The 25,282-nt window shown below is 52.5% G+C and overlaps 2 protein-coding genes across 4 annotated transcripts; one reads left to right on the plus strand and one right to left on the minus strand.

Moving 5' to 3' along the window:
* Positions 1–7,187: 7,187 nt before the first annotated feature.
* On the minus strand, positions 7,188–15,612 carry TAFA3 (TAFA chemokine like family member 3). Its single transcript, XM_032415782.1, has 6 exons — positions 15,357–15,612; positions 14,086–14,143; positions 12,453–12,568; positions 11,639–11,788; positions 10,680–10,804; positions 7,188–9,544 (listed from the first exon to the last, which is right to left on the minus strand). Exons 3-6 carry the CDS (start codon positions 12,565–12,567, stop codon positions 9,533–9,535), a joined length of 402 nt encoding a protein of 133 aa, XP_032271673.1. The 5' UTR covers position 12,568; positions 14,086–14,143; positions 15,357–15,612; the 3' UTR covers positions 7,188–9,532.
* Positions 15,613–18,102: 2,490 nt separating this feature from the next.
* Positions 18,103–23,455, plus strand: PPM1J (protein phosphatase, Mg2+/Mn2+ dependent 1J). Of its 3 annotated transcripts, XM_032415795.1 has the most exons (10): positions 18,103–18,435; positions 19,786–19,900; positions 20,396–20,683; positions 20,964–21,076; positions 21,346–21,430; positions 22,005–22,123; positions 22,325–22,388; positions 22,541–22,648; positions 22,763–22,914; positions 23,063–23,455. In XM_032415795.1, exons 1-10 carry the CDS (start codon positions 18,116–18,118, stop codon positions 23,208–23,210), a joined length of 1,512 nt encoding a protein of 503 aa, XP_032271686.1. In that variant the 5' UTR covers positions 18,103–18,115; the 3' UTR covers positions 23,211–23,455. The 3 variants fall into 3 exon arrangements, with proteins under 3 accessions (XP_032271686.1, XP_032271694.1, XP_032271703.1); XM_032415803.1 differs by lacking the exons at positions 22,005–22,123; positions 22,325–22,388; XM_032415812.1 differs by lacking the exons at positions 22,005–22,123; positions 22,325–22,388; positions 22,541–22,648.
* Positions 23,456–25,282: the final 1,827 nt, after the last annotated feature.

Here is a 25,282-nt window from a genome sequence, read left to right on the forward strand (position 1 = left end):
GTGAGAAAAGAGAAGGAAGTAATTGGTTAGCGTTTACATTAATACACTCATATTAATGTAAGGAAGAAATACTTGTAAACACTACAGTCTTCATTGCTATATCTGGTCATGTGGTCAAAGCTAGTGTTTTTAACTGATTCTCTAGTATTCTTTCCATATTCTCTTTGCTTTCAGCAAACACCTCACCTAATACAATCACTTAAAAATATCAATATTAACATATTTTCACCTAGGCAGATAAGTTATTTTCAAAACCAGAAGAGCCCACAGTTGAGGGTCTGGAAAGCAAACATTTCCCTAGTGGGTCACTAGGAGTAACAATGGGAGGAGCCATTACCATTTTAACCCCTTGATTTTCAGATTCATGATCCTGGCTATGGAAGAAACCAGCACTATATATTGGTTGATCACTGGGGGGCATATACAGCATTCTGGGGGACATTACCCTGCCCAGTGTTGGCACTCAACTCATGTTGTCACTGAGTGTCCAAAAGATCGTTCTACCTTTCCTTCAGGCCATTTAGTTTAAGGTGATCAGGCACATTGTAATTCTATGAATTCTGTGAATTCTATGATCATGAGCCCATTACCATGTTTCATTTGCTGCTAAATGAGTTCCTTGGTCAGAAGCTATACTTAGTGGAATACCATGACAATAAATAAGATATTCTATAAGTCTCTGGATGGTGCTTTTGGCCGAAGCATGTGAACAGGGAAGGAAACTCCATGGCCACAGTAAGTATCTACTTGTGAGAAGAAGCACTGCCCCTTCCATTATGGAAGAGTTCCAATATAACCGACCTATCACCAGGTGGCTGGCTGCTCACCCTGGAAAATGGTGCCAACACTGAGGGTTCAGTGCTGGTCTCTGCTGTTGGCAGTAACCATATCAGACTTGATGAATGGGACCCTATGTTGCAGAGTCACGCAGAGTTTCTATCTTTGCCACCATTTGCACTTTGATCATGAGCCATTGGGCAAAGCCAGGGACGACTGGAGAAAATGGGCAGGGAAAGAATATGGCATCTTGATGTCTTGACTATTAAGATCCTCCTCCAATGAGGTTGCACTTTGGTGAACACTCAAGTAAGATATGAATATTTTCACACTTTGTGTCAGTTTAGAATGGTTCAGCCACCTACCTCTTCCCCATCATCCTTATCACCAAGTTCCCAAATACAGTCCCTCCAATACTCTGAACTAAAAGTCAAACCTTTAGCCATAGCACACACACACCCTTTCTTTAGGGTCTATCTATACCTCTGGCCATCTCTCGTTTCAGGCAAAATGAGCAATTATGTGTACCACTCAAATTTCTGCATACTGGGAAGACTTAAGAGTCCCCTCTGAGTGGGGCAGTAGTGAGTCAGCTCTCCACCTTCAGGTAGTACCCAAAATAATTCAAATCATGCAGAACCAACTCATCCGTGCAGAACCATCAGTAAAGCAGGTCAGCCTTTTTTTTGTTCCTCAGTCAACTGGTCATAGAGAACTACTTGTGAGACCATAGGCATGGGTTGAGAAAGAGGAGGCAGTTTAGTAGAAATAAGAGCCATGGGAATCTGAGGCACTTGTTCATGCAACTCCTTTTGCCTTTAAGCCTTGCTCAAGTCCAATCATGTATACATACCTTTTCCACCGATAAGGGAATGCTGCTGTGAATGCTCATCTTTATGGCTTTGTGGCCAAAGAACACCCTGTTTATGATGGGCAGCTCAGGTCATCGGTAACATGGTGATTCACAGTCAAACATTCAATCTCTAGTAGCGTCCAATAAATGCTGGAAGCTATCAAAAGGAAACTAGTTATCTGAAGAGAAAGGCATAGTTTGATCTGTAACCCTAAGGGTTTACTCTGATTCATCTTCAGAGGCTACCAAGGGCTCTACACAGTGTCTGTGGCTCCATATGGTACCAGACACTTCAAGCACCATCGGATGTGACAGTCAGGATGGCCCAAGGGGCGGATAAGTTGGTACAGCAGCCTATACGTTTTTGCAGATCCTTCTCTTGTTCTGGATCCTACTCAAAGCTGGAAGACTTTTGACTTTTCTGACAAATTAGTGAGAGCATCATGCCCAAATGAAGAACATGTTATTTTTGAAATCCAAAGAGGCCCACTAAGCATTGTACCTCTTCCTTACTGGTAGGAGAAGCCAAAGGCAGCAACTTGTCTTTCATCTGAGCAGAGATGTTTTGACATGTCCCCAATCACCAGGCTCCTGGAAAATTTACCAGGGTGGCAAGCTCCCTAATTTCTGTAGGATTTATTTCACACCATCCTGCATGCATGGGTCTTACCGAAGTGTCTAGAGTACTCGCTAATTCCCACTCACCAGGTCCATCCAGCATGATGGCATCCGTGTGGTTGACAAAGCCCTGAGGAAGGAGAGTGAAGGTGTATGGCTGGCCCTACCAGTTGAAAGTAAAATGCTTCTGGTGATCTTTACTAACAGGTGTAAAGAAACGACATTTGCCAGACCAATAGCTGAATAACAGGTGCAAGGGATGTCTTTGCTTCAGTAGAGAACTCATGTCTGGAATAGAAGCTGAAATTGAGTCAGCCTAATTAAGTTTATGACAATCCACTGTTATTCCCCCAAATCCATCTGTATGCCACGCAGGACAAACAGGTGAGTTGAAAGAGGATAATCACCATTACTACATCCTTCAAGTTCTGACGGTGACGTTCATCTCTGCAATCTCTCCAGGAACGATATTGCTTTGGGCTTACCATTTTGGTAGGTACAGGCCATTCTAGAGGCTTCTTCTTGACGTATCCCACCATTATAGCCCTCATTGCATGTGTTAGTGAACCAATATGGGGTGGAAATGGAAGCGGTTCTTCTCATACCTATCTCTAATGATTCATTAGCAAAATGCTACTTCTCACTCCTAAAGCCTTGGGCACCGCTGGTTTAGAGGTATTCATTCCCAAGACAAGAATGTCTCCAGCAGGGGACACCAAAATGATTCCATTAAAATGGAAGTAGAGACTGCCACCTGGCTACTTTGAGTTCGGTTTTCAGAAATCTCAACCCTGCAGCTACAGGAAATACAGGTTTATTTTAAGGCAATCACAGAACAATCCTGCTCCCTTACCTATGTCTTGAGTTGGGAATTTAAAGCCCTGAGCTCATAGTTTTCTTTCACCACGTTCTTGAGTGCACTTGGAAGCAGCTGACTAACCCTATTGTATTCTTTATCTCCATTATATTGTTCAGTGGTAGCAACTACTTGGTCACCCAGAGCCTTACCTTCTATAGGTATTTGATTCCAGGTGAGTTTAGGTGACAATTAATGTACCTGTCTTGCGACTGTGTGCCATAGTCACCAGTGTCACCTTTACCCTTGGCAATAGGGTCATTAATGCCTTTAAATCTAACCGTATTAACTCAAGATTCCTATCCTTAAGGTTCTATTCCTCCGGAATCATTTCTACTACCTGTAATATATTTGAGATTGATTTGACAATGACACTAATAGTGTTAACCAGGGTTCGATCAGGAAAGGAGAAACAGTAGCAGTGTTGTGTAATAAGGGATTTATTAGAGGAATAAGGCCTTCTACATTTTTGGAGAAACTGGGGAAATATGCAGCTGAATGGAGAAGTTGGAGGATCAGAGAAAAGATACTAATCAGCCTTTTGAAATCAGGCATGTCCAGTTGTTAGAGCAGGATCTAGAGAGTTGGTGGAGTTTACATGGAAGGCTGTTGCCTCTGTATCTGGAGGTTGGCCTGGGGTTGCTGTTGGTCAGAAGGGCTGAGATTTGCTAAGAAAAGCTTGATATGAGGTGACCTGGGTGGCTCATTCGGTTAAGCATCCAACTCTTGATCTCAGCTCAGGTCTTGATCTCGGGGTCATGAGTTCAAGCCCCGCTTTGGGCCCCACGCTGAGCATGGAGCCTACTTTAAAAAAAAAAAAAGAGAAAGAAAAAGGGAAAGTTTGATGTGGAGTGAGGGAAAGTGAGTATATAGCCTGGGACCTGCTGGCACCTCTAACCATGACAACCTTCAGAGAATAATTGCCACTGATGCACTTCTCTGCCTTCTAACTTCAGCACTCTAGGGAGGAGAACTCTGGGAAATATAGTTTCAGCTTACCCAAATCAACACAGTACAAAACCACCACACGCCATGTATTAGCTGCCTGATAGTGAGCAAATTGTTTCATGTCTATGAGTTTCTCTAAGTCTCTTTTCCATCTCAGGATTTGGGCATTGTCTTCTGGAACACTGTCACCAGTTTTCTGGAAGATGCCCTGTTGCTGGTATGTCCCACTTGATATGGGCACTACCTCCTCCCACTGGCCATCTGGGACTCCCTCTCAGCCCCAGGACTTGTGGCAGTCTTTGCCAGTTGGGGCCACCTCTCACTTCCAGGCAGCCTTCTTGGGCAGTCCACATAGGCCCTCAGAAAACATGCAAACATCTGTGCTCCACTAAAATCTGGATGTGCAGCTTGCTCCCAAGAGAGTTCTCTGGGCTCACTATCCAGGCCAGGAAACCGTAGCCACTGGCTTCCAGATCATTTTCAGGCCTGAGTCCCTCTGTGCCCCACTGTCCAATTGATTCAAGTCAAGCTCTTGGAGTTCTTTTCTGTAATCCCCCTAAGTAGGGTATAGTAAGAAAGAATCAACACCTAACCTTCCCCTTGGCTGGGGGAGGGAGGAGTGGCAACCTTCTCCAGACAGATTTTCACTACCACCTGTTTTTCCACTTGAACTCTCTTATACAGTCTGGACGTGGGTAATGGACTATTGATCACCCCTTTTCCAAATCTGCAGAAATAGTCCACCATCTTGATTTAGAATGTGGCGGTAGTTGAGAATAGTTGATACCTATCTTTCTTTTCCTGACCTTTGGGCCCTCTGCCCAAATTTTGAGATGGGAAAGGTTCCATTTAACATACTGTTACCTACAGAAAGAGCCTAACATGGTGCTTGACACAAGGTAGACATTCACTAACAGAGGTGATGGTGGATGGTCAAACATGTGAATCAATCCCACCTTTGAAATGGTTGGAACCCTCTCCCCCTAAGCCAGACTGAAAAGGAGTTTGTACCCTCATGTAAGGCTTAAAAGGTAGTTGCCTGGCCCTCCTTATGCCTCATCTACATGTCTCTTCCAAATACAATGTTTACAGCCATCGGAGTCCAGTAGCTTCTGTACGCATGCACACACCCAGATCCATAACCCACACTCAGTGACAAATCACAAGTCCCAGGAGGTCAGGGACCAGCTTAGCTGTTCACAGTGGGGGAAGAGAGCAATGAGCCCTCTCCTGTTCTGAAGTCCCATCTCAGTCACAGTAGATGGAGTGGGAACGTGACCTCGTGCGCTGAGCCCCGGGTAGCCAGTGCGCCCTGGTCTGACATCCAGGCTGGCCTCTGTCTTGATTAGTCAGTCTCTGTGCTAATCGGGCGTTTCTATATTGTGAATATTAGCCTTGTTTGTGGGCATGGAGATACTCAAACCCACAGATGCACAGAAACACCAGCAGCATGTGTGTATACAGTCACATCTTTACTCAGAGGTGCACACGCAGTTACTTTCCTTGTGTTTAAAAGTAGAAGTTACATGAACTTGGCAAAAATAAACTGAGCTGATCTGGGGTGCGATAACGTATTAAGGAAGCATTTATCTGCTTCAAATCTTTCTCTTGGCCTCCTAGTCTTTATGTCTTCATTCCTTTGGTTGTTAGTTTCCCAACACAGGCACGGCCTCCAAGAAATTCCAAACCCAGAAATACAGCGTCGAGTCATCATTTTCCAGATTGTAGGCACATACTGAGAAAGGTTCAATTTAAACACGAGGGCAGGGATTGGCAAAAGTTTTCTAGAAAGGGTCTGATAGTAAATATTTCAGGCCTTGTGGGCCTTATGGTCTCTTTACAGTGACTCAACTGCTGTCCCAGCAGGGAAGTAGTCCTAGACAATAACAAACCAATGAGTACAGTTATGTTGCAATAAAACTTTATTTGCAAAAACAGTCAGTGAGCCAGATTCAGCCCATGGGCCTTAGTTTGCCGACCCCCACACTAGAATCTAAAGAAGACAGAAGCCATCAAAACTGGCTTCACAGGTCTTCCAAACGTTGATAGGGGCTCCATTCTATCTCCTTCAGAAAGGACAAAAATCCACTGTTTTGGGTGTGGCATCAGTTTTCTTCTAATTATTTTGTGTTGTGCTTTGGTATTTTGATGTTCTTCTGAACGAGTTTTCTCAATCCCTCCTTTTTGTCTTTATTTTTCTCTTTCTGCATATATATCCCTAAATGCTTCTCATTCTTCTTCATTCTGTCCCCTTGCACCCACGGGGTTTGGAGATTTTAGAATGAGACTCTTTCACATCCATCCTTGCTAAAAATCCTGGTTTCATTCAGGTTCCTCATCTGTATTGGAGTACAGAGGCAATGTACAGCAAAGAACACTCATCTGGATCACTAGGTAGGACATACCACCACCTTGCTGTGTGACTTTGAGCCAATCACCTAACCTCTCTGAGCTTCCCTTTCCTCATCTGTCAAATGAGAGAGTTGGCTAACTGATCTCTAAAATCCCTTCTAGCTCTAAGCTTGTGATTTTAGGAAGCTGCAGCCTCAACTTGAGGCAGCTGTCAGGGGCCATTAATTACAGTGTCACTCACAGACCTTAATGAAACTGCCAGGAGGTCACAGAAATTAACCACATGATCTCTGGTACTTGGCAACCTTCACAGCTGAGGGGGTGGAGATACCAGCTAACCTGAGAGAATCTGAGAACCCAGCCCACTGACAAATGACTCCAGGACCCCTATGCTCCAGGAAAATTAATTTGCGTTCCTAAACTGCCATTGAAGTAGCTACAAAATGGGCACAAATATTGACTCGTTGGAAACAGGACCCTAGGGAGCTACGGTTGGAGGTAGGAGGCTTTCTCTTCTCCACCAGACCCTCCTGTGTTGTATGGAGCTCTCCTGGCCACATAAAGGACACCTCTCAAAGCCCACCAAATAAATGTATGAGTAGGTCATGAGGAAATGGAAGCAAATTCCAGCATGTGCCAGAGGAAAGAGGCTTTCTCTGCAAGCAGAGGTGAGAGACCTCAGGGAGGATCAGGGAACCAGGACTCTGGCTGAGGCAGGGGCTGGTGGTGGTTGGCAGCTGAGGTGGGGGCCGTGGGGGGAATTTATACAGCATCATCCCCACTCTCTCAGGCGCCCCCAGCTCATAGCCCAGCGGCTCGTGGATGCAGCAGATGGGCAGGGGGCTGGCACCCTCCCCCGCTTTCTTGGACACAGTCTCAAGGGATGGGGAGGGAGTGGAGAAGCCCACATCCTGGCCTTCAGGAGAGCAGGCCTTTATTGTCTGACTCTGCTAAAGCTGCCTCATTTGTAGCCTAAATAATTCACTCACCAATCTCTCAAGGAGCATTAGAAGGAAAACAAAACCCAACCCAGCCCTCACACTCAGGTTCCCACTGCACTGAAGGCAGGCCAGGAGGCTGGGAGGCTGGCAGGCTGGGAGGCAGCCCCAACCTGCATAGAAGGCCTGCCTTCAAAGGTTCACTGGGACTGGCAACCTTCCAAAAACAGCCTGGGGTCTGGTTTTGTACAGCCCTGGAGCTAAGAATGGTTGTTACATTTTTAAAAGGCTTTTTTAAAAAACAAAATAAAACAAAACACAACAACAAAGAAAAACATGTCAGAGATTGTATATGGCCTGTAAAGCCTAAAATCATTGCTACCTGGCCCTTTCCAGAAAGTTTGCCAAACCCCTTTGTCCATTCTGCAGTCTTAAAGGAAGAGAAAGAGATGACAACCTCTGACCTACTCCTTGACTGCCCCACTCCCTGACCCCACTGTGTGCAGAGATTCAAAGTTGGCAGAGTTCTGATATTTACAATCGAGTGAGAAGCTGGCATTATTTCCCCCCCCATTACCCAAACCAGAACTAAACAAAAACAAGAAGAAAAATCTTCGAGTGGGGTGAACAATCTTGGTTCCGCTGCTTGGGGAAGAAGAGAAAGAACCAGGGAGGGGCTGAGATTCAGCCTCAGCCAATCATGGGGGGGGGGTTGTGTGTCAGAATTCAGCATTGTCCTGGTGGTCTCTACTGATACCCCTCCCTTCAGGCTCCACACCCTCCACACACATCCTGTGATCCTGGTGATCCCAGCTGATCCCAGCTGATCCTAGCAGTCACTGAGCCTATAATTCTTTTACTGATGAGATATCCAACTAGCCCCTGTCTCTGAGTCCCTGAAGCCTGTGTCGGTCTGACTCTGCCAACCCTCAATCCTGGACAGAGGCTCCATCCAGCCCTGCAAGGCCTCCCCTACTACCCAGGAGGGCCTTGGAAGGGAGAGGACTGTGACCAGCTCTGGACTCCACCCAGAGCCTCTCCTGGAGCCAGAGCTTCTGAGAGTTCCATTCAGCTTAAGCACTCGGGAAGAGATGTGTCAGACTAGACACAATGGAGCTTCCAGCTCAGAGCGCCCCGGGTGTAACTGGGGTGAGTGATCTCTGGCTGTCATGGGGCCTGGTAGTAATTTGGGGGGCTGAGGGCAGAGTAGAGATCCAGTGGTCCCACATGCTGGCATATAAGTATTCCGGATTACTTCAGGTAACAGGGACCTGTTCTAGAGTCTCCCAAGAAAAATGTTGCTGCTATCCTGCCAGTCCTTTGCAGGTTCCTGTTCTTGAGCTACAAATAATACGGAAGGCCCAAGTTGAATCCCATATCCAGGTTAAGCCAAAGGCCTTAGAGATTTGGAAGCCCAAACTGGAAGATCTGGGGCAAGTCATCTTACCTCTTTGGGACTCAGCTTCCTCATCTGTTAAAATAAGCAAATAAACAAAAACCTGAGGTCCTTGGATGGGGGCGATTTTAAGGTCCTGTCCATCCCATTCCCAATGAATAGCCCAAACTAGGCCACACCTCCGCAGAGCTTTGCTGGAAAGTTGTCTGGCTTCACGTCGGCTTTCCTTCCCCAAGTCAACCCAGTCCCAAGCAAATGAGATATAGTTGGTCTCTCAGGGAGGAGAGGTTTTCCTTCGGCATGTTGGCAGCTTGCTGGGTGTTCGGACTGACATGAGGGAGGGAGGTGGTGGGTGGTGAATGTGACGTCTTGTCTTCTTGCCTTGTGGTGAGGGGGTGGCTGAAGGGCTGTGGGAGTCTCACCCTCGTACCCCCAACGTGCCCACAGCGTATGGTCCAGAAGCTGTACACAGTCCCATACCTTTAATGTCAATTAGCTCAATTGTCTTTCAACAACTCTCCAACTTGACTGGACATTCCTCAAGGGCAGGAATTGTATCTTGACCTTCTTCTGGGTCCCCCAGGAGAACCCAGCACAACACTAGGTATGTGGCCGGAGATCCGTCCTTATCTGCTGAGCAACTCAATTGAAATGCCCCTGGAAAGAGTGATCCTGCACTTGGCACAGGGCGTGTGTCCAGGTAAGTGAATCTCCACTTTTGTTGGCTGATAACAATACCATTCTTCAGTCCATGGCTCGGTCAAGCTGTCCTGTCCAGGCCGTGACCCCAAGAACTATCGTGTGACCTAGAGAGCAGGCAATGGGGGAAGGCTGGAGAAGGGAATGCCCAAGACTCCCCAGGAGATATAGGTCATATGAAGGTCATTGATGCTGATCCCTTAGCCCTAAAGCAGTGCAGACTGGAAGAGCCTGGCTGGCTTGGCCTACACAAATGTAAATCAGCACACCTCACCACTGCTTGCCTCAGAGTGGTGACCCAAACTGCAAGCACAGCGATCTATGGGCGACCAACCCAAACCTATAAAACAGTGACAAATGTCACAAGCCCTGTGGTGGGTCTCACTGTTTTCTGGTCTTAACCACACTCAGAATGGCTGTCTCCCTTGCCTGCTTGCAGATAGGAAGCTCGCCACTTTTTCTTGCTGTAGCTCCTTCTGTTCTGTGCTCTCCAAATATGTGGCTCTCTTCAGAGCCCTGAAGGCTGCCTTCTCTTCTCTGTTTACGTGTCTGCTTGTTTGCTCTGTATGGTGGTGGAAAGGGAGGGCAGGAGGCAGAGTTCTGCCTTGCCCCAAGTGTCACTCCTCTGTTCAAAGGGTGATGGCAGAATCATGCCACTGATTAGCTATGACACACATGGAATTGCTAACAAGTTTGATAAAATTTTAATTACCCCTTGTTCCCTGGGGCAGGCAGCTAACCATGAAAGTAATAATCCTCTTGGGTGCCGTCGAAATAAGATAATAAAGTGAGTGGAAGATGGGTGTGAGCTGTAGGGAGTTAATCCTGGGGGTTGGGGCGGGGTCTGAGGCAGGGGTGGGTGGGCGGAGTGGCTCCCCCCTGCCCCCCGGCACAGATGCCCCTCCAAATTATCTGGACCATTTCCCAATTCTCTACCTTGTTCTTATGGACCTGGCATTTTCTGGGAGACAAACTCACCCTAGGGAGAAGAGGAAACCAAGGCATATGGAGCATCAGGGATTAGCCCAGGACACATCAGATTTCAAATCCTGAGGCCCTAACTCCGGTCCCCAGAGTGGAGACAGTCCAGAGGGACTGTCCAGCCAGGCATGTGCCCACGTAGTCATGGATCTTACCTTGGGACATGGATCTCCTAGACCCCCCGGCTCCTGTGCCCCCCTCTGTCCCACCCCATGTGAAGGGGGAAGAGTAGGGTGGGATGGAGTGGCCATCCCCGGATACCTTGGTGGTTTTGACTTTGTGTCCGCTGCTGCAGCTCCATCCTGACAGATCCGGGAGCACTTTGCACTCCTCCCCCGGCAGGCAGGGCTCCATCTGACACCACCACTTCTGCAGGACAATGGAGGCTGTGGGAGCAGGGGGCAGTGAGGGCAGCTCTAAGCTGTCCTCGAGGACAGAGTGCAGTCAAGGGCAGGAAGTCCGTGCAGAATGAAGGGCGAGTTTGCACACCACTGGCTTTGGGTCCTGCATTCCCCTGTCTTCCCTGACTCCTGGCTGCCCAGAAAGGCAGTCTCGGGCTGAGGCTGAGGCACACACCATATCACATTCGATCCCACTGATCTCTGTACATCACCAAAGACAGCACGGGGAGAAGGCAGGGCAAGTTCTCGAAGGAGCCCTCCGGTCAGCAGAGGGGTACGATCTTCAACATTCCCACCTGGTGTATGTGAGCAAGTGCGCACCCCAGGCTAGGAGTGCAAAGCAGGCATGCGCGTGAGCACAAGCGGGCACGTTTATAGTCCTGCCACGTGAGTGTGAGCTCACGAGCATGGGTGGGATCGTGAGAGAGGTGGGTGTGAGTGACATATGTGTGTCCACGTGGAGGCCACCGAAGAATGAGAGGGGGGTGCGTGTAAGAGGCCGGTGGAGGAGCAGGAAGTGAAGAGGTCAACGTCTGACGCCATGTTTGGGAGAGAAGATTCGAGTGACAGAATGTCTAGCGCTAGGCAGGGAGTGCGGATAAGAGGGAGGGCAGGCGCAGATCAGGACCTCTCCTTATCTATGAAGCGGGGATGGTCCCCATCTGCCCTCCTCCCCGCAGAGGTTACCCATCATTTGAGACTGATCCTGAAAGCCCTGGGCTGGTATGAAATTGCATCCCGAGCAGATGGTGCGGCCTGGACAGACCTTCTTATCTCTGTGATTGGGCCCTCCCCGCCGGGGCCCGGCCTCTCACTCACCGTCCACGCAGGAGGGCTTTGCCCGCGTGGTGCCGGCCACCTGGCCAGAAAAGCAAGAGCACTGGACAGTCTGGGAGCGCTCCTCGATGCGGTTCCGGTTGCAGCAGCGATGAGCAGCAATCACCTCGCAGGTGCCCTGTTTCACCAGGACTGGAGCGACCAGACAAGGTCAGGGGCCCAGCCCACAAGGCCCGGCAGCCCTGCTCCCCTCCCACCTGCCCTGCTTGTTCTTGGGCCCTCCTCCCAGCCAAGGGGCGGGGTGTTCAAAGGATGGCCAACTGCAGGGGAGGAGGAGGAAACGAAATCCTCCTGCGCCCTATCCTTCCTTCTGCCCCAGTTAGGCCACGCTCATCCCTCTTTGGCAGAGCCTGGCCCTTGAGCAGAAAAAAGGTGGAATTCCCCACCAGGCCCCACTTCCTCTGGCCTCTTCCGGGTGAGGGCAAGGGCCCTGGGGGCTTACATTGCGTGGGGAGGATCATCCGCTTACACAGGCTTTAGCCATCCCAGAAGGAAAACCACAGAATTAGGCCAGGAGGCTAGACTTAAGCCTCCACCCCAGGGCCTCTCTCCCTGCAGAACACCTTCTGGCCTGGAAGGAAAGGTGAGCCACAGGTCTGCCCACACCTTCTCTGGCCTGGGATCACAGAGGGGGGCAGATTTTCCTGGGTGAAAAACAGAGAAGGAGCCAGAACCCCTAGAATCTGCATTTTACCTGGCCTTGGAGATCTGCCTGCTGTGGAATGGGGTGGGGCGGTGCCCAGCTCTGCCGGCATCCCGGGAAACCCTCCCCCAGCCTCTGCCTCCTCGCCCAAACCTGTGGTAGTTGGCGGCTGCAAGGAAGCTGAGGCAAGGCGGGTCCACAGGCAGGCCAGGGAAAGTACCAGCAGCCAGTGGCCCATACTCCAGTTCTGAGAGGTCCTCTCACGCATCCTGCCGAGAGAAGCACACAGCCGGCTCAAGGCTGAGCAGGAGCTCCCCAGCACCCGGCCCCAGCACCATGAGCTCTGGGAGGCCCAGAGGTGGGCAGGATGCACACCTCATCCCTAGGGGCTCTCCGCCTGGCACAAGCTCACCATACAAAGTGGTGAGTGCCGTGGTAGGAAAGGGAGCAGGGAGACTGCCCGGTCGGGAAAGTCACAGACAGCTTTGTAGGGGAGATGCCATTTAAGAGGGTCTTTTTTTTTTTTTTAAGATTTTATTCATTTATTTGACACAGAGAGACAGCGAGAGAGGGAATACAAGCAGGGGGAGTGGGAGAGGGAGAAGCAGGCTTCCCGCTGAGCAGGGAGCCCGATGTGGGGCTCGATCCCAGGACCCTGGGATCATGACCTAAGCCGAAGGCAGATGCTTAACGACTGAGCCAGCCAGGCGCCCCCTAAGAGGGTCTTGAAGGATGAACCCAACATGGTCCCTTGGAGGGCTGTGCCACGGGAGGAACAATACTGCTGACCCCCATTTGTTGAGCACTTGACCCAGGCACATCACATACGTGCTCTTGCGGCCCTCACAACTGTCCTACAAAGTGGGATTATTTGTACCCACAGATGAGCAAACTGATCCTCAGAAAGCCTGGCGACAACTTAAACAAGCACCAATAAAGGACTGGCTAAATACATCCGTGGAGCATCTGTGCAAATGCAGTTACATCCAGGCCGCTGTAAAATAGAAGGAGGAAATGCTTTACGTACTGAGGCGTGCAAAGATCTCTAACGATAAGCCACCATTAAGGGGAAAACAAACAAACAAACACAAAGTGCAGGATGGTGTGTAGAAAATGCGTAAAAGGGAGGGATTATATATGTTGCTTAAATATGCATAAGCTAGCTCTGGAAAATGTACCAAAGAAAACCTAGTAACATTGATTGCCACCAAGAAGGGGAACCGGTTCACTCAGAGATGGGGGTAGAAGGGAGACTTAATCTTTCTCCCTGTTGCTTTTTATTGGGGGGAGGAGGGTTGAACTGAACTATAGGAATGTAATACCAATTCAATTTTAACAAATTTAAATTTAGAAAAGAAGAAACGACACCAGGGCTAAGAGAAGTCAAATGACTGCCCCAGGCCAGGGACACGTGGGTGGCAGAGCCCAGAGCCCAGAAGCCTGTCCTATTCCTACCCCACTACTTTGGTTTCTCCTCGGTTCTCTTCCTCTATCCTTGATGGGTCAGGCCTCCCATCTATCTCAGAGGACGAGCTAGAAACAGAGGGGATTCCAAGGAAGCAGAGGCAGAGAGCAGCAGGGGGCTGCCCGGGCATACCAGGAGTCTGGACCACCCCTCCTCGGCTGCACGACTGGCCCCTTGGGACATCGCTGGAGTCCCTCAGGCATCAGCAGTCCTGGGAACACCAGAGACCAAACCAAATGCCGGGACCTTGGATAGGGTGCTTGATCTCTGTCACCACCACCCGCCCTCAACTGTCACCCCTTCAGCTTTCTCCTCACTCACCTTTTTGGGGATCTTTCAGCTTCTGTCTGTTCATCCACAGGCCTCAGATTCACCCCACCTAGACAAGTAGGAAAGATTCTTGGGGGGTTGCCAGGGACAGAGGGAGTCCATGGCCCTGCAGGAGGTGAGGGAGAGCCTGGGTGAGGACAAAAGGTACAATGGAGTAGAGCCCAATTCTGAAGCTGTTCTTCAAGGTGCAGGGTGGGGGGCGGAGACTGTCCTCTGCCTTGCAGACTCTGCGAACACACAGGGCAGCTAGCCCGGGAAGAGTAGCCTGAGGATTCCTCTGTCCCAGGAGTGAAGCAGGGCCGATAGTGGGGACGTGTCTAGTAATCCACGCTATCAGGGTTCTGGCCTTGGGAGGGAGCTGAAGGCCAGGGGAAGGATTCCTGAGCAGGATCTGACAAAATGCTGCTCCAAGAGGCCCCTGGAAAAGACCCTAAGGTCTTGAATCCTTTTGCCTCCACCTCCTATCCCCACTGCACCTGTGTCCCGGACTGGAGCAGAGCTGGCTCCATTCTGCCACCCTCACCCCCATTTCCATTCCGGAGGGCTAGAATGGGGTGCCTCCCGGTCCCTAGCCTCAGGGGCCCTAGCCCAACAGCTTCTCCATTTCTCCCGACGACCTCTCTTCCCTCAGCCTCCAAAGGGAGGTAGAGCTGAAGCATGAAGCAGGTAGGATGGTGGGGCCCAGAGAGGACTAGGCGGACAGATGCAGGAAGTGGTGCCAATACCCCACAGATGGGAGTGTTCCACGGGCAAGAGCTTCCCAGCCTTCTAGATGTATCTCTTTTCTGAGTAGGTATCTCCTCTCCCTGTCCCCTTCAGGAACCTTCATTTTGATCATTTCAAATACAGCTTTGTCTTCTCTCAGGCAGTCCTCATCCCTTTTCCCTCTGAGCTGCCACACCCGCCAACCCAGCTCTCCCATGAACCCCAAGACCCAAAAAATGGGGGGTGTGCTTTTGGGCTGAGTCCTCAGGCATTCTATTCCCTCCCTCAGGGAGAAGGGGAAAAGGAAGCTTCTGGGGTTTGTTCTGGGGTTCCACACTCCTGCCTCAGTTTACCAGTCTATTTTCCCCAAACCTAGATGCAAGGTATGGGGAAGCTGAGTTAGCAGCCAGCATACCAGCGTGGAGTTGAGGATGTGGACCGCGAGAAGCTTTAAGTTTCCCTGCCTTCTCCCGGCCCCCTCTGGCGCCCACTCACTGCTCCAAATTTCTGAGCCCCCAGCCCCAGGATCCACCCGCCCCACGGCGGTGCCCACTTGCCTCTGAGTCCCGCACCAAGACTCCGAAAGGCGGACTTCAGGCGGGAGCAGCCGGCTCGGGTGCTGTCAAGTCAGGAGCCCCGTGTCCCTCACCAAGTTGCCGCCGGCTCCCTGAGGCGGCGGGGCTTCGGCCAAACTGGCATCACTGTCTTGCCCGACCCCGCTCTGGGCACGGGGAACTCCTGGCCCGCCCGGCCAGCTCTGCAAGGCTCAGTCGGGGTGTTTCTGAGGCTCCCGCCGGCAGGCCAGGGAGCGCGCAGCCGCCGCCGCCTCCCTGTCGCCGGGGGCCGTCCCCGCTCCGCCAGCCCCCGCCGCCTCCTCCCGGACAGCTCCGGGCGCCGCGCAGTGCGCTCGGCGGGGCGGGCGGGCACAGACGCGCGCTGCGGCCCCTGGCGGCCGAGGCCAGAAGAGCGAGGAGACGCCTGCCGGTCCCGCCGTGCTGTCCGCAGTCCGGGTGAACGTCTCCCTGGTGCAGGCCGGGCTAACCCAAAGAGGTCCCTCAAAACTCTCCGCCTTGTGGCTTCTGGGGTGGGAGGGGGCTGCGTGTGGGGAGGGATTGCCAAGAACCCCAAGGGTTTGGAGTCTTGAAGATTCTAGAACTGCACTATCCAGTAGGATAGCCACTAGTCGTATGTGGTTATTTAAGTTTAAATACAAATTAAATAAAATCTAAAAATTGTCTTTTATTTGCTGTTGACATCCCCACTGACCATCTGGTGCTGGAGCTAGGGATCTTTCTGTCCTGGCTCTGTGGCTGGTGGGTGCTGTGAAGAGCAGGTATTAGGGAGCAGGGTGACACAGAGAAGTGGTAAGCCAACTGCCCCAGAAACACTGAGTAATAAAAATAGCCAGAATGTTATATTTTTTCATCAGTCTTGGCTTGCTGTTGTTGTTTATGCCATTTATCTGAGAGCTGGTTCCAGTTTTTCTTAAACAGGAGGGAAATACCCATAGCAGCAGCATGGTCTTTACCTCCGTTTGCCTTTGCCACTCTATGGGCCTTTGGATCTGATTTGTTTTTCTTTTCTTGTGACTTCTATTTTTCTGGCTGTCACTGCCCGAAGTGTAGGTATAATTACAGCAAGCCTAAAGACCTGAACAAAGGGTCACCTGAGTGGCTCATTCGGTTAAGCATCTGCCTTTGGCTCAGGTCATGATCTCAGGGTCCTGGGATCAAGCTGGGCATTGGGCTCTCTGCTCAGTGGGGAGTCTGCTTCTCCCTCTCTCTCTGCACCTCCCCTCCCCCCAGCTCATGCTCTCTCTCTCTGTCTCAAATAAATAAATAAATAAATATTTAAAAAAAAATACCTGAATGACCAGTGTGAGATTTTTATTCGGAAGCGGCGAGGAAAGCCACCCCTTCTGGGGGCACATTTTAGCTCAGGAACAGAGAAGGTTATGTTCAGGGAGCATTCTGCCCACAGAGCCCAGAGATGGAGTCCCAACCATGAACTCGGTGCCAGTGGTTCCTGAGGGCTACCCTGACTCGCATTAGGGCCACAGGGCCTTGTCCCCATTTGGACAGTGCATGGGGTAGGAGGTGTCTCTGGAGATGTACTGATCAATTCCCTGATAGCTGCCTTAGGAACAGGTCTCTTTGGACTCAGCACCACTTTTCCCTTACAAGCAAGCGCTTAGCCTGGCCTCTGTCTCCCCCTGGCGGTGCCTACGGATCTTGTTCAGCCTGCAGGCTTAGCCTCTGCCTTCAGAGGAGGAAGGTCAAAGAGGGGTAACCCTCACTCTTCTCTCTGCCATTCACCTCCTCCTTAGCCCCTCCTCCACGATCCCGACAAATCAGCTTGGCTCATCAGACAGAACGGAGTTTGGGCGTTTGGGGACTGGCACGGGTGTGAGTCTCTCGTTGGCTGTGTGACCTCTTGCGGCAAGTCCTGTAAAATGACAGGCGCGTCATCGGTAAAAAGAACATAAAACCCACCTTGAAGGGCTGCTGTTTGGTATAAATGGTCTAATATATGTTAAGTGCTTTGTAGCGGGCCTACTATATAGTAAGTCCGAACAGTTACTGTTGTTATCCTTATTAACTAGCCCTGCTGTGGTCAGGGGAGGCCTAAATGTGGGGGGAAATTGGGTCCTGAGAAGGAAAGTGGAGTCAGAGTGGCAACCACTCTCCCAGATCTAGAGGTGGTCGTCGGTGGGGAACAGCGCCGTCAGGAGCCCAAGAACTTACCCCGGCTCCCTAATTCAGGATGGTCGGCTCCAGCCCGCGTCCTCAGCACCCCCACAGCACACCCAGCACCAGCCCCTCGCCCTCACTCCAGCAGCCTCAGCCAGAGGTATTGTCACACCAGGTGCCTCACACCCAGCGGTGGCGGAAGCTGCTGGTTTCGCTCTGAAGTCACCAGCTCCATCACCCTCCGGGCAGGCTGGCTGAACCGCGGGCGAGGAGACACCACCTCCGCCCCCCTGTCACAATGGGGAAGGTCTAGCTGATGTCTCATCTAGAGCACGTATGAAATAGGATGTGCTTCCCTCGGTCCTCTTCCCACAACAGCAGACCCTTCTTCCCCAAAGAAACTGAGGCGGAGCGAAGCCTGCACGCGGCGGGAAGGAGCAGCGAGCTGGTGGGGCGGTGCCGGGGGCGGCCCAGAACAGGAGGAAGTTTTGCCGCGACCCGCCCTGCCCGCCCAGAGCCAATGGACGGGAAGAGCCCGCAGGAGCGAGCACCGCCCACCGCGCGCCCTAGGGGGCGGGGCCCGCCTCGGGGCGGGGCCACGGCCGAGGGCGGGGCAGGGAGGCAGCATGCTAAACCGGGTGCGCTCGGCCGTGGCGCACCTGGTGAGCTCTGGGGGCGCCCCGCCTCCGCGCCCCAAGTCCCCAGATCTGCCCAACGCGCCCTTGGCGCAGACCGCCGCTCCTCCAGAAGCGCCCAGGAGCCCTCCGGCGAGGGCTGGGAGCACAGCGCCGGCGAAGACGGTAGAGGCTCGAGTGAGCTTCTCCCGACCGACCTTCCTGCAGCTGAGCCCAGGGGGGCTGCGACGCGCCGACGACCACGCTGGCCGGGCTGTGCAAAGCCCCCCGGACACCGGCCGTCGCCTGCCCTGGAGCACGGGCTACGCCGAGTGAGCGCCCCCGGGAAGACCCTGGGCAGGATGGGACCCCCAGCCCCCATCCCCTTCCCCAGCTGGGCATCCCCGGCGCTGGGCTGCGTGCCCCTCGCGGTGCTCGGCGCGAGGAGTTCCCTTCTCCCAGGACCTTTGCTTTCCTTTGGGCTTCGGGCCGCAGCGCCCCCCTCCCCCGCCCCCTTAAGCCCTTTCTCAAGTCGGTGCAGTCTTCCTCAGGACCTTTCAGCTCGTTGACTACCCTCACCCGCGGCGCCTCAGGACCTTGTTCCCTTCCAGAGCCCGGAGGGTGGAGGGCCCCGTGGAGGATGAGTTGGCCAGTTCTCAGTCGGGGCCCGGCAGTTTAATGGCTAAGGGAGGCGGGGTTTCAAGGAGGGGGGGGTGCCCTTTTAATAGAGGAGATGGCGGCTGGAGAGACTCGCTCCTGGGCTTCCCGACCCCAGCGCCCCAGTTCTCTGTCCCTCTTACCGTTCCCCTCCCCCTCCACACCCAGAAATAGCCCGCGACACCAGGCGGCCTCCGGCTTCCCCAGGGGCGAGGGAGGGGGCCGCCCGGGGAAGCAGGAGGGTCCCCTTTGAATGCCTCTCGGAGGGAGGGCATGGCACTGGCCTGGCAAAGAAGTGGACGCCCGGTCGTAGTGGGGAGCCGCCGGCTGACCCCCAGGCCGCGTGTATTTTTAATGTATCTACTGGGAAAGCAGAGCACTGAGGGAGATGGGGGCGCTGAGGTCGCTGAGGGTGGTGGCTGGTAGACCCCGGGCCCCACCACTAGCTCCTTTAGCTTTCTGTTTGAGAAGAGTTGGTGGTTCTGTGGCTCCTGCGCAGTCCAGGTGGGCTTCCACCCCTACCCTATTTCAATTCCTGTTTCCCTGTCTGGGCTGGAGCACTTCCTCACTGCCAAAGCCGCAGAAACTTTCACTGGATGATTTTAAGATAAAGGTGGGTGTGCCCATGAGGGTGGGGTGCTGTGGACGAGGCACTAGAAAAGTTGATTAGGCTCCAGGGTGGGATGGAGGGTCTTGGCAAGCAGGGTGGTTAAGATCTCCTGCTGCCCCTGCCCAGCCCCTTCCCCAGCAGCCCGTGGGGGTGCGCCCTTTGCCAGGGACCGGGAAACCGAGGCAGGAACGAGCTGCTGCTGGCCTTTCTGTGAGGTGGTGGGGCCTGACGCCCAGACGGTCTTCCTTGTGCCTTCCCTGCTTCCCTTCTCCTCCTCTTTCTGGCCTGGATCCCAGGTGGCTATGACCTTTCTCGGTTTGGCCAGCAGGCTAGAGAGGGTGTGTGTGTCTAAGGTGGGGGTTATTCCGGGACCTGGCCTGGTGTCCAACCTGATGTGGTCACTCTGGCCTGGCAGGGTCATCAACGCTGGCAAAAGTCGGCACAATGAGGACCAGGCTTGCTGTGAGGTGGTGTATGTGGAAGGTCGGAGGAGTGTTTCAGGGGCGCCTAGGGAGCCTAGCCAAGGCCAGGTAAGTCCCCACCCCCTTCCCTCGCCTCCAGAGATGATGACACCTCTCCCCGCGGATTCTAGGCATCCAGTTTTAAATCTCAGACCTAACTCCTCACCCAACTAGCTTTCTACCTCTGGCACAGAAGCTTCTACCTCTGGCACAGAACTGACATTGACCAGTTAGAATGTCAGTATAAATGTTCCATTTACCAGTTAGAATGTAGGTGCTCCTGTATTTATGGATGATTTAATTCATTGCCAATGTTTATTTTTGTATCTTTTATCCTCCGAGTTTGGCTTTTTTTGATGCTTTACTTTCTGACACATAATAGGCCCTTGGTAAATGAGTGAATAAATCTAATTTGCCTTTCATACCAAACTCTGACCTCCTCTCTGATGTTTGTATGGTTGCCTAGAGTCTTACTCTTCTCCTTGTATCACACACACACACACACACACACACACACACACACACACACACTCCCTCATTCACCTCCAACTTTTCCTCCACCAGGGACTCTGCTTCTACTACTGGGGCCTGTTTGATGGGCATGCAGGGGGCGGAGCTGCCGAAATGGCCTCCAGGCTTCTGCACCGCCACATCCGGGAGCAGCTAAAGGACCTGGTAGAGATACTCCAGGACCCCTCGCCACCTCCCCTCTGCCTCCCGTCTACCCCAGGAGCCCCAGGTTCCTCTGATTCTTCTCACGTGGTTGGTCCTCAGTCCTGCTGGTCTTCACAGAAGGAAGTGACCCATGAGAGCCTGGTAGTGGGGGCCATAGAGAATGCCTTCCAGTTCATGGTGAGTGGGTGGTCCCCGGGCAGGAGCCTGCTAGGCAGATACTCTGGTCAACTCTGTATGGGAATCAAATAGCCTAAGGGGCCCTGAGTACCCACAACACCTTTGAGGGCCTGAGCAGAGCTTGGTTCAGAGGGAGGGAAGGGGGAGTTATACCCATGTCTGCCCTCCCCTCCTCCAGTGTGGCTTGGCTGGGCCAGTTTATTTCTGCAGATGGGGGCAGTGGTTGTGGGCCTGGAACCTGTTCTTCATTCACCCCCTCTGACCCTTCCTCACATGGCAGGATGAGCAGATGGCCCGGGAGCGGCGTGGCCACCAAGTGGAGGGGGGCTGCTGTGCACTGGTTGTGGTCTACTTGCTAGGCAAGGTGTATGTGGCCAATGCAGGGGACAGCAGGTATGGGGAGGGGGTAGGGGGCCACCCTCTGGGATGGGGGAATAGAAGAGAATGAGGTGGTGGGTGTTACAAATCAAAAACCGGAGGGAGGGATGGTGTCAGGAGCGGTCACAGACATAAGGGATGGCCTGAAATAGCCACGAGGGGAGGAAAGATGGGGGTCTGGGTGAGGAACCCCAAGGGTCATTGTGGGGAAGCCCTGGTCTTTCTGGAATTCTCCACAAGGGGGCTGAGGAGAGCCCAGCCAAACCTTTTCTTTCTCTGGGCAGAGCCATCATTGTCCGGAACGGTGAAATCATTCCCATGTCCCGGGAGTTCACCCCGGAGACTGAGCGCCAGCGTCTTCAGCTGCTTGTAAGTAGGAACTAACCTCCCTGCTCCCGTTCTTTGTTGACTCTCGTGGCTCTCTGTGGCCTGTGGCCCCACCCTCACCACCCGGACCGCTCCTTACGGGCTGCTCGCTGGGAAGGCCGCTCTGCTCGGCAGCAATGGCTGAGCTGGTAGAGTACGTAGCAGGAAGGAACGTGGGCTACTCCAGGGCTCCCACTGTGGCCCCCGCTGAGGAAGGAAGTGGAGTCAGAGGCGGGGAAAGGAAGTAGCCAAGGCCCCTGAGAGGCAGTATGGTTTAGTGCTTTAAAGTACTGACTCCGGAGCTGGACTGCCTGGGATTGAATCCTGGTTCGAGCCCTTTGCTCATTGTTTGACGTGCAGATGGTTCCCTTAAGTGGCATCAGTAGCTCCTGCCTTAAGGGTTGTCGTGAGGTTCGGCGAGTTCATATACATTATTCGTATTAGAACAGTGCATGGCACATGGTAAAGAAACCCCATTTAAGGCCCTGCTGTAATTAACCTCATCTGTATGGCAGGGTGTGCTCTAAGCCTAATGCCCCCCTGGCCCTCTGCTCTGTCCGGCCACTCCCAACCGCAGGGCTTCCTGAAACCAGAGCTGCTAGGTGGTGAATTCACCCACCTTGAGTTCCCCCGCAGAATTCAGCCCAAGGAGCTGGGGCAGAGGATGCTGTACCGGGACCAGAACATGACCGGCTGGTAACACTTCCTTCAGAGCTGGGGCCCGTTCCCATGGCAACACAACCAGTCCCTCACCAGCAGCAAGGTGGAAGCTGGAGGCGGGGCCAGTCTGGGGGCTGGGGGCATGTGGTCCTTAGGGGTTTGTGTGAGGGGCATGGCTCCTCAGGGAGAGGGGCTTTGATGCCTGGGTGATGCGTCCTCTGCTCCCCCCCTCCCCAGGGCCTACAAAAAGATCGAGCTGGAGGATCTCAGGTTTCCTCTGGTCTGTGGGGAGGGCAAAAAGGTAAACTCCATGGTAGAGGTGGGAGAGGGCAGGAGGACCCACCACAACCTGTCTAGGGAGGTGGAGGTTCTACCCCAGGGCAGGGGTGGGAGGGCCCACAGCTTCAGAGGCTGGGAGAGGGCCGTGGCAGCACCCATACTCATTCCCTTTAGGCTCGAGTGATGGCCACCATTGGGGTGACCCGGGGCTTGGGAGACCACAACCTCAAGGTCTGCAGCTCCACTCTGGCCATCAAGCCCTTCCTCTCCTGCTTCCCTGAGGTGAGCCGTATGGGGGCTTCCTCAACTATACCTTCCCTCTGGGGGCCCCAGGCTGGCTTTCTCCCAGGGTCCCTTTGTCCCCCAGCTCCTTCTCCACTCTCTTCTCCCCGCCAGGTACGAGTGTATGACCTGACGCAGTACGAGCACTGCCCAGATGACGTGCTAGTCCTGGGAACAGATGGACTGTGGGATGTGACCAGTGACTGGGAGGTAGCTGCCACTGTGGACAGGGTGCTGTCGGCCTATGAGCCCAATGACGCCAGCAGGTAGGGCTTGTATGGTGGTGGGGGCGGGGGTGACAGTGGGGAAGGTAGGGGCAAAGGGAAGCAATGCTGGGGGCCCCACATGAGGGCCTGTGTATCGCTCTTCCCATATACATGTTGGAACATAAATGTGCACGTGTGCTTCTGGCAGGTACACAGCTCTGGCCCAAGCTCTGGTCCTGGGGGCCCGGGGCATCCCCAGGGACCGTGGCTGGCGTCTCCCCAACAACAAGCTGGGTTCCGGGGATGACATCTCGGTCTTCGTCATCCCTCTAGGGGGGCCAGGCAGTTACTCCTGAGGGGCTCAGCCCCACCCCTCCCACCACCCTCCTAGCCTCTCCATGCTTACCCTCTGCTGACCCAAACTCTGAACTTGTCTCCCTGACCTCCTTTAGTGGTAATGTAACTGAAGAAGGGGTCAGATCCAAAACTAATAGCTAGTGGCAAATAAACCAGATGGATAAAAATGTGTGTCTTGGGGCACCTGGGTGGCTCAGTCGTTAAGTGTCTGCCTTTGGCTCAGGTCATGATCCCAGGGTCCTGGGATCGAGCCCCGCATCGGGCTCCCTGCTCGGCGGGAAGCCTGCTTCTCCCTCTCCCACTCCCCCTGCTTGTGTTCCCTCTCTCACTGTGTTTCTCTCTGTTAAATAAATAACTAAAATCTTTAAAAAAAAAATGTGTGTGTTTATTTACTTTGATTAGAAACCAAAAGGCTCTTTCAGGTGGTGGAAAGAACAGCAAAGCAGTCCTAAAAATGTAGTGCTCCCAGGTTCTGTCTTCCCCTTCTGCTTGTCCCACTCCATGTGCTCTCATCCACTTCCAAGTCAGTATTTCCCCCAGATCTTTCCTGGGCTTTAGGCCCACATGTCCTACCTGTCTCCTGAACATCTAGACATCCCACGGGCATTTCAACTCAGCGTACTTCAAATGGAATCCACCATTTCCCTACAAACGTGTGCCTTCTTCTGGTTCATCATGTCCATGGGTATCAGCTCATGAGCCCAAGTTAGAAATCTTAGCGTTGGTCACCTTTGGCTTCTGGCTCTTCCCCAGCAAGTGAATCAATCACTACGTGCTGTTGATTATATATCACAAAATATATTTCCTATTTGTCCACCTATCCCCATCCCTACTGTTACTACTACATTAGGCTTTTAACTCTATCTCCAGGTCATGCCCCTGTATCCCTGAATGTAACCTGTCCACAGTGGGAATCCAAGCTGGTTATTCCCTTGAGAGAACATTTCAGTGGCTCCCTACTGCACCTAGACCAAAATCAACACTCAACTCTTGAGGGTGGCAGACAAGGACATTCATGATCTGGCCACCGTGTCCTTCCTTAGCCCTATCTTTTAGCCCCACCCCCACTCTCCTGGGGGTTCCGTAACTCTTTGGGCCTATTGTGGCTCCAACCCATTTAACATCTACTCATCACCTTATCTGGAAAACCTGACTCGTCCTTCAGGGCTGGGTATCCCATAGCCCTTGCGTGCCTCCAGCATAACCACTGCCTCCTGTAAATATAACATGGAGTAGCAGTTAAGGGCAGAGGCTCTAGAGTCCTCCTATCCAGGTCCTGGTGCCAAACCCACCACTAGCTCTGCAACCTCTCTGAGCCTCAATTTGCTTCTCAGCAAAATGGAAGTAACAGTGCTACCTCACAGAGGTATTGTAAGGACTAAAGGAGTTCATGTCTGTATGTGGAGCCAGGTGCATGCAATAAGGATTCAATAACTTGCTATCTTTAAGTTGTTTGTGTTTGCATTTGGACTGTTAAGTTCTTTGAAGACCGAAATCAATCTGCAGTGTATGTTTATTGAACGGGTGAAGAGGCCTGGGGACCAAACTTCTCTGGACCTCAGCTTACTCATTTATCAAATGTGTGGGCTGCACTTCAGAGCTTTAAAATCAACATGACTCCTGACGTTCATTCATTCAGAGAATATTTCTTGAAAAACGTACCTGCCACACAACATGCTAGGCAGTGGGGAGTGACAGGTGGGAGGGGGATAAAGGACAGCGGGGAGAGAGCACCAACTCTGGAGCCAGACGGGCCTGATTGTCTGAACTCTCACTCTGTTCAATACAAATCACAAAGATTTGGGCAAGCCACTTCTCTGAGCCTCAGTTTCCTTACAGGCAAAAGGAGATGGGTATACTTAACCCCAAGATCCGTGATGAGTACTAAAAGGACTGAACTATGTAGCGAACAGGTCACAAACTAATTAAGTATTGGTAGACGTCCTCATCCTCCATCCTTATCCACCTTAACAGAAAGAGATACACGGGTAGGTAAATACCCGATGTGACGTATCAGACCGGGCCAAGGGACACTTGGCCCTAGCGGCACCGAAATAACGCACTGGGGATG

Source organism: Phoca vitulina, unplaced genomic scaffold, assembly GCF_004348235.1.
Source record: "Phoca vitulina isolate PV1807 unplaced genomic scaffold, GSC_HSeal_1.0 scaffold2, whole genome shotgun sequence".
Taxonomy (NCBI): domain Eukaryota; kingdom Metazoa; phylum Chordata; class Mammalia; order Carnivora; family Phocidae; genus Phoca; species Phoca vitulina.